This window comes from Elaeis guineensis, chromosome 8 (assembly GCF_000442705.2).
Source record: "Elaeis guineensis isolate ETL-2024a chromosome 8, EG11, whole genome shotgun sequence".
Lineage (NCBI taxonomy): Eukaryota > Viridiplantae > Streptophyta > Magnoliopsida > Arecales > Arecaceae > Elaeis > Elaeis guineensis.
The window spans coordinates 127,523,431-127,531,733 of NC_026000.2; the positions used below are offsets into that span (position 1 = coordinate 127,523,431).

General features: G+C 36.5%; 1 protein-coding gene across 1 annotated transcript; it reads left to right on the forward strand.

Moving 5' to 3' along the window:
• The first annotated feature begins 3,497 nt into the window (after positions 1 to 3,497).
• On the forward strand, positions 3,498 to 7,964 carry LOC105049666 (auxin efflux carrier component 5-like). Its single transcript, XM_073261814.1, has 6 exons — positions 3,498 to 4,043; positions 4,089 to 4,204; positions 4,828 to 4,913; positions 5,024 to 5,181; positions 7,472 to 7,548; positions 7,647 to 7,964. The coding sequence occupies exons 1-6, from the start codon at positions 3,498 to 3,500 to the stop codon at positions 7,717 to 7,719; spliced, it is 1,056 nt and encodes a 351-aa protein (XP_073117915.1). The 3' UTR covers positions 7,720 to 7,964.
• Positions 7,965 to 8,303: the final 339 nt, after the last annotated feature.

The window sequence follows — 8,303 nt, forward strand, 5'->3', positions numbered from 1 at the left end:
ATAGGGCTGGGACAAAGGGACACTCCTCATGCCCCCTCATATTTTCAAAATTATTTTTTAAAAAATAATATTTTATATTATTTTAAAAACTAATTATTTTATTATAAAAATTAATTTATTTTTAAATATTTTTAAATATTTTATTTTATGATCATTATCATTATTTAATATTATTATTATTATTATTTTATTAATAAATTATTAATTTTTAAAAATAATTTTTTTCTCTTCCTTCTCCTTCCCCTGCACGTCACAACCCCCAACCGATCGCTCCGCCCCCGCCCCCCGACCGTCGCATCTTCGTCACCGAAAAGGGGAAATATTTATTTATTATTATTATTATTTTTTATAAAAAATAATAAATTATTTTAAAAAAATATTATTTTTAAAATAATGATAAAATATTATTTTTAAAAAATAATTTTGAAAAATACATGGCTGGGTGCGGAGGAGCCGCGGGTGGCATCAGAGGGGGCTTGTGGGTGTTCGGCACAGAGCCACAGAAGTTTAAAATAGATTTTTAAAATAATAATAAATTATTAATTTAATAAATAATTTTTTTAAAAAATATTTTTTAATTTTTTAAAATTATTTTTAAAAATAATATTTTATTTTAAAAATATTATTATTGAAATCGTCAATGGCGATTTCATTAAATCGTTGGCCCAGCTAGCAATTTCAATGAAATCACAAGCCCAAATAGCGATTTCAATTAATAATACATTTTTAAAAAATATTTTTTTAAAAAATATTTTAAAAAAATTAAATTATTTATAATTTATATTTTTTTTTTTTTCTTTTCTCCTTCCTCCATCCCCGACCATGCTTCCTGTCGACGGCCGACCCGCACGGGCCACCGCTGCCTCTCCGCGCCTCCCCCCTCCCCGATGCAGCGCCATCGCCGCCCCTCGTGCCTCCCTCCCGACCGCGTACCATTGCTCCGCACTCCCTCCTCTCGTGGCACCCCGTCCATCACGTCTCGACATCGCCCCCGGCCCATGATCATGCTCCCCTCCTAACACCGGCCACCGGCCGTGCTCCCCTCCCTCGTTCGCCCACCGATCACACCCCTCCCTTCGTTCGTCCAAAAAAAAAATCAGTCGATGCCTACGTGGCGTGAAATTACCGGTTGAATATCATTTTAACGTGAGGCAGTTTTGAAAATAAGATGGGAGCAATATTTTTGAAAATAAAAAATAATAAAAAAAATCCGTGGTATTGGCCATTATGTAATGACATCATCGAACACCTCGCCGATTAAAAAATTTGTCCTATTTCCCGCAACGTCATTATCTGCTCGCACCCTTGGGGATGAGAGAATAGAACGAAGCGGCAATAATATTGCCGATGACGCAACAGTTAAAAAATCTGGCGTGTATTCGAAACGGACAAATTAGTGCAAAGCGTGGAGCATGATGGACACTCTCAGGTGCCCTCCCATTTCGTTGTTCCATGTACATATAAAAATATGAGCCATCCAAACCGAGAACAAACTTAGATTTATAGAGGTGCCATATAATTCGCCGACTCTTTCCAATTTCTTTACTATATTATACTCCTCAGGCTTTTTTTTTTTAATTTCCGGTGAAGTACTTCTTGAATATTTGGTGGAATAATTTAATAAAGAGGAACATGCCTTGCTGCCTTGGAGCCTCACACAATGAAAATTTTAACATAAACTATGTATTTATATGCCCCGGAAGCATGACATGGACCATGCAAGTGTCCGAGTTCAACTATACAATGCCACTAATTTAAAACCCTATTCTAGTTCTTGCAACTTATGAGAGGGGGTTAGCAAGCAACAAAGGCGTGGAATTCCTATGTCACATTGGATTTTCACTAGTAATGCTTTATCTGTCATTAAAAATTAGGTTGAGAGTTTAATAAAAGTTTAAAAATTGCAAATGGGGGTTGGATATCTGGATTTATGTCAAACATGATGGAAGAATAAAAAAGGATTACCATCTTAGAGGCCGCCATGGTACCATCTCGGTGACCGTCATGCCATGGCAACCTCCGAGTCATTGTCTATAGGGGAGGTGTTACATCTTTGATTCAAGATCACAATGAGGAGTCGCAGAACCATCGTATATTCATAGAAAACACTCCGTACAACCATACAATACATCTCATTATGATATTATAAATAAATAATAAAATAAATTAATTAATTAATTTAAAATTTAACTAATCAAATCAACTTTAATATCTCACAAATCACTATGCATGCGAAGATTTTATATCAAATAGATCTCAACTAATGATCTTACAAGGCATAATATTAAATCGAAATCCAGCTATTAGCGAATCTACTTCTAATCTCATTCCCAAACAGTATTTACATCCGTAATTAAGTATCTAAATCTGAAAAAGAAAAAAAATAATCTATTGACAGTCAATAAATAATAAATATCTTAATTAGATAATTCATATAAAAATAATCTTTTTACATCGTATAACATGATTTTTCTTGACGATTTGATTTGATCGGCACAAAAATAATATTTTACATGGAATAATATGGACTTTTCCGGTGGTTTTAATCTAATTGTTCGAAAAAATAAATTTTTTCCAACGGATTTGGAAAATGGCTAGGATAACATGGACTTAACCCAATATTTATCCAGTGATTTTGATTCGACCATTGGAAAAATAAGAATTTTTATTTTTTTCCAGCAGTTTTACTTGATCCTAGAAAAAATGAGATGAATAACATACAGATTTTTCTAGTGATTTTACTTGTTCGTTGGGAAATATGAGACCTTCCCAACATATTAGGAAAATCACTGGGATAATATGGATTGGGGTGAATAACATGGACTTCGATCATCGATTTTATTTGATCGTTAAGAAAAATGAGATTTTTCCTAGCAGATTTCGAAAATATAGGTTAGGGTGAATAATATGAATTTTTTTTTCAATAGTTTGGTTTAACCACTAGAAAAAAAAAAAAGAAGAGATTTTTCCTAACGGCTTGACCTGGCCGCTGAAAAAATTTGAAAAATAATATACTAAGCCAGCACTTTTGGACAAACGCCGGTAAAGATTTTATAGCACCGGTTTCTACATCCCCTTGTAAAAATATAGGGTTAATTCCTTTATTTCTTTGTGCGATATTCTCCCAAACAAGTGCTTTGCCGCCCCAACATTTGATTAGCATATTAAGGAATAAACCAAACAATCAGTTAAACACTCTCTTGCCAACATGGGTGGAATAACCATTTAATTCCATTCCACGCATGTTCTATGGCTTGATCCCAATTCTCCTTGTCATTCAAGCTTAACCATCATCCACGTCACAACTTTAGAATCTAATTCACCATCCACGTCACATCCTTTTCCTCCTAATGCTCCATGTCTCCCTCCACCATTTCTTCCCTCCCTTACCTCCTCCTATATATACCAATCCCCTCATTTAACACATAACCATGCAGTAGCCTTTCCACTAAAAGGGCAAAACTCTTCTTAGCAATTCATTACATTAGAAGAGAGGGATGATAGGTTGGGCTGATATATATAATGTGGTGGCGGCCATGGTGCCTCTCTACGTCGCACTTGGCCTTGGCTATGGCTCAGTGCGGTGGTGGCGGATCTTCACGCCAGAACAGTGTGAAGCGATCAACCGCATGGTGGCCTACTTCTCCTTTCCCTTCTTCACTTTAGAGTTCACACTTCACACCGACCCCTATGCCATGAATTATCGCGTTATTGGAGCCGATGCCATCTCAAAGCTCATCATCGTGTTGGTTTTAGCTGCATGGGCCAAATGCAGTAGCAAAGGGAGCTACTGTTGGTCCATCACCAGCTACTCACTCTGCACTCTGACCAATTCTTTGGTCGTCGGTGCTCCACTGCTCAATGGAATGTATGGTCAGTGGGCGCAGGATCTTGTGGTACAATTATCGGTTGTGCAAGCCATCGTATGGCTAACATTACTCCTGTTTGTGCTTGAGTTAAGGAAGGCAAGAATACAGGAAGCTATGGTGGCTGCCATCTCTAGTGATCATGATGGTAGTGGTGGTGGTGCTCGTATTGTGTCTGTTGAACAAGAGGCAGAGAAGGATGTTGAAGACAATATGACCGAGGTGGTACACCGGCCAGCCTTCTGGTCACTGATGAAGATTGTGTGGCTCAAGCTTGCAGTGAATCCAAATTCATATGCGAGCATCGTCGGCATCACCTGGGCTTTTGTCGCGAACCGGTATGTATGGAACCTTAACCTGATACATTTACACTAAACAAGGTGCATAAAATGTCACATCCAAATTTGGGACATAATATAGCCGTGCTATCGAGGGATACAGCCTACGATAACATGAAGCCAATCTATCATAATTAACTAAAATTTATTATAAATAAAATATAATAAAAATTGAATTCCATCATTATCAAGTAATTAAATCAAGATTAATTTAGAGCATCTAAATCCAAAATTAAATACCAATCCATATCTCAAAAATTTATAAAATAATTGACTATAAATCCATAATTAATAATCCAATAAACTAAGTTCAGGAATAATCAATCTTTCATTTTTCAAAAGAAATACTCCATCATATGTTTCATGCATCAAAGAATATATTAATTGGGGGTGTATCATGTCATTGCGCTGAAAGTCCATGGCATGTGTTCTTTAGTAAATACTACCATTAGGTAGATGGCCTATCACCAATGTTCTCATCGGAGAGCAAAGACCCTAAAACTATAAACTCATAAACTAAATACTACGTAGTATATTATACTATTGTGCACTATAGTTATTATTTTACAATCCATAGTGCTCTCACTTTCCTCCGGGCTGATGATCTAATTCTTTTGGAATAGGTGGCACCTTGAGATGCCAAGCATCATGGAGGGTTCGGTTCTGATCATGTCAAGAGCAGGGACTGGATTGGCAATGTTTAGCATGGGTAAGGATGCATACAATTAATCTCCAAGTTCACATCACTAACTACTAATGCTTCAATCCTTGTTGAAAAAACCAACCATGCATGCATCTGGGTTTGTACGTTGTGAGCAGGGTTGTTCATGGCAACGCAAGAGAAGATAATTGCATGTGGGCCAAGATTGACCGCATTTGGAATGGCGTTAAGGTTTGCTGCAGGGCCGGCGGCCATGGCGATCGGCGCCATCGCCGTCGGACTTCGCGGTGATCTTCTGCGTGTGGCGATCATACAGGTAACCTTTGTGTACGCTCAAAAGTTTCTGATGATTGTTGAGGCTTTTATGGCTTTGCATACGTTGGTTGTAATGGTTAGTGTAACGATTTCAATATAAGGCTTACGCCATGGCGGTTGTATTAATATCTGGCATTCATTTTTTTATTTATTTAAATTATTGTATTCTAAAAAATATGTTACTGTCGTTGTGAGAAGCCATCATCTTTCGATATATCAAACATAATGGATAACATATAACTTTCTTGATAAAAAAATTATCTACTTTCCAGCTTCGTGATCCACCTCCGTTATAACTGAGAGAAAGGGTTTGGAATTTTATTAAATTCTCAGGATGAATCTGGTTAAGATAATCCAAAAATAAGTGAAGTTGCAAATATCTGGCAGTAGATATTGGCAGTTGACATCACTAGTAGTCCGTTTTCTAAGGGTTGTCAATAGCTGTTTGTTGGATGGCTATAGATTATTTTGTCTTTCTAATGGATCAGCACATCTTTTTTTATACATGGGACTTGGGATTGAGACCGGATAAGATAGGGATCAGATATTAGTTATCCATATCTATATTATTTTGTTTGACGAATTCAAATATGAATATAAATATTAATTGAATGCAAAAATTCATATCCATATTTATTTTAAATAGATACGGATATAAATCGAATACTGAAAATATGAATACAAATATGGATATAAATTAAATAATTAAAATTTAAAGCTATATATATTTTTTTAAAAATTAATAAATATTATATAAAATTAAATAAGATTACAAGTAGAATCAAATATTTGGATATGGATTGAGTAATTGTCTATTTATATCTATATCCATTTATCTTTGACAGATACGGATATTAATCGGATGCTTAAATTTTAATCTATATTAGGATAGATTCGGATATGAAAATGAATCCGGACAAATAATATTATATTTACTTTCACCCCTAATGGGACTCTGATTCCTCCTTCCTTGCGAGAGGATCGGATGCTAATTCATTAGACATTCAAGTAATTCCCAATAAGTATCCAATGGTAAATATCATTGTTTTAGATGTGGGATCCCCTGAAAGCTTAAAAGTTGTTACTTAGATATCAAATAGTTGATTCAAGTAGGATCTCCACCTCAAGGATGGCAATAGGTTGGATATGAGTGAGATCGGCTATTAATCTATATATTCCATATTTGCCTCAAGATGGGACGAAGTGAGTAGAGTTAGATGGGGCGGGTGGATGGATCAGGTTGAATAAAATTACAAAAATCAATTTTTTGCATATAAATCAATTCTCTTTTGCCTTGGGGAGATAAATTATGAATTATAAATATCTAGGTTAGGTTTGGGGCAGGTTTTACCTTTTTTGTACATGCTCTGGATCCGCTGTGAGTCGGATAAAATCTATCCTATTAGGGTTGGGTACTCGATAGGGTGGAGTAAATTGCTGCTCCTACTCCATCTAAGAATCAATGTAACTACTTGAAATGGTTAACAATGGAACTCACACCCATCTCCTAGTTAGCGTCATGTTACACATATATGTTGCTCAATCAAATTGGGCTTGGGTTGGCAAACACTTAGTGTAAAGTTGATCTAGATTTAGTTAAAAGGTTGGCGAAACCCAACCTACTTTAAACCCTCCCCAATTCTATCCCCTTTTTCTCTTAATCTAATATAGTTCGAGTTTGGCCTGTATTTCAGCATGGCCAGATGGCTTAAACTCAAGTCAAACGAGTCATGTTTGAGTTAGAAATTACGAAGTTGAGCTAGATTTGGGTTGGTTGGTCAAGTTCTAGGTCTGGTTGGGTAGGGTTAAGGTTTCTGCAAAAATTGAATTCGACATGGGTCGGCGCACCCCTATGAGCATCCATGTAGTCATCCATCTTGACTCGAGAGCTTCTTCCATCTGAACAATTGGGTGCTAGTAAGAGCTAATTCAATCTCGTACCACAATTGGAGCAAAAAGTGTTACAGACCAATAAGTTGGTGCGAAACAGCGAGTTGCTTGTTGTTGTTGGCATGCACTACTTGGAGGGCAAAAACTAATACCCTCCTTTCATAGTTTTCTGATAAGCTGCTATAAGGCCAACTCATGTGCATGACAACTCTTTCATCCAAAAATTAACATGAAAAGCACTTGAATTGCTTTCAATTCACTGTTTAATTAATTTGCTTCTTTTGTTTTATGTTCTCAACCCAATGTGAGAGAGGTCAGAGCTTGCCAAAAAGTATGTGAAGCTTATATTACATATGTAACAAGAACAGGGTGTCCAATGCTTCTTCTGTGTTGTTGCGCAGGCTGCAATACCCCAATCTATCACTTCATTTATTTTTGCTAGGGAGTATGGTCTGCATGCTGAAGTGCTTAGCACAGCGTAAGTCATCCCAGTGACATAAAAAACCATGCATTACACAGCATGCATCAATTGATGTATTTTCTAATGCAATTTGTTGGTCTTGATCATTTTTGCAGGGTCATATTTGGGATGCTGGTCTCCTTGCCACTGTTGGTTGCTTATTATTTTGCTCTGAGCTTCATGAGTTAATTGCATACCTTAACCTCTTTTTTTCCCTCTCTGGAATATATTTTTCTTTCCAGAAATATTGTACCCACATGCCTTGTTGCACACGTGCAATGAGCATCAGAGAGAGAGAGAGAGAGAGAGAGAGAGAACGTTCTTGTGACAGCTGAAAAACAAATCAACAAAATGCACTTGCAGAATTTTAGAATGCTTTCAGATGGCAATACTGAAGTATGACAAATGCTCCTACTTGTAGATGTGGTGACCAAAAGTTTTTTCTTTCAGAACAACATTGGTTAGGAAACATGGATAAGAATGACATAGAATGTCAAGGCCTTGCATCATTTGTAAACATGCAGGTGACAAAAACATTTCACAGAGTATCAATCATGCATGAAGAGTGCCTTGAGGCTTGGATTAGAAACTTAAAACTCATCTTTTTTATTTGCTCCAGTATGATGAAGATTTCAGGGGCTTGGTACAGTGAGAGGAACCATTTAATGAGCTCCTTTGATCTCACATCTACTTAGAATTCAAATCCAACAAACGGAGCCTATGGCGATGTCAGGACACTAGCTGTGCATATTCCAAACCAATTTGTTATATAT

What these genes read in the sequence shown, in the direction of transcription:
- LOC105049666 (XM_073261814.1), top strand. Translation starts at nt 3,498, where the DNA reads ATGATAGGTTGGGCTGATATATATAATGTGGTGGCGGCCATGGTGCCT. An exon ending in GTGGTGCTCGTATTGTGTCT is followed by an intron (nt 4,044 to 4,088) that starts GTTGAACAAGAG and finishes AATATGACCGAG; the next exon opens with GTGGTACACCGGCCAGCCTT. An exon ending in TGGGCTTTTGTCGCGAACCG is followed by an intron (nt 4,205 to 4,827) that starts GTATGTATGGAA and finishes CTTTTGGAATAG; the next exon opens with GTGGCACCTTGAGATGCCAA.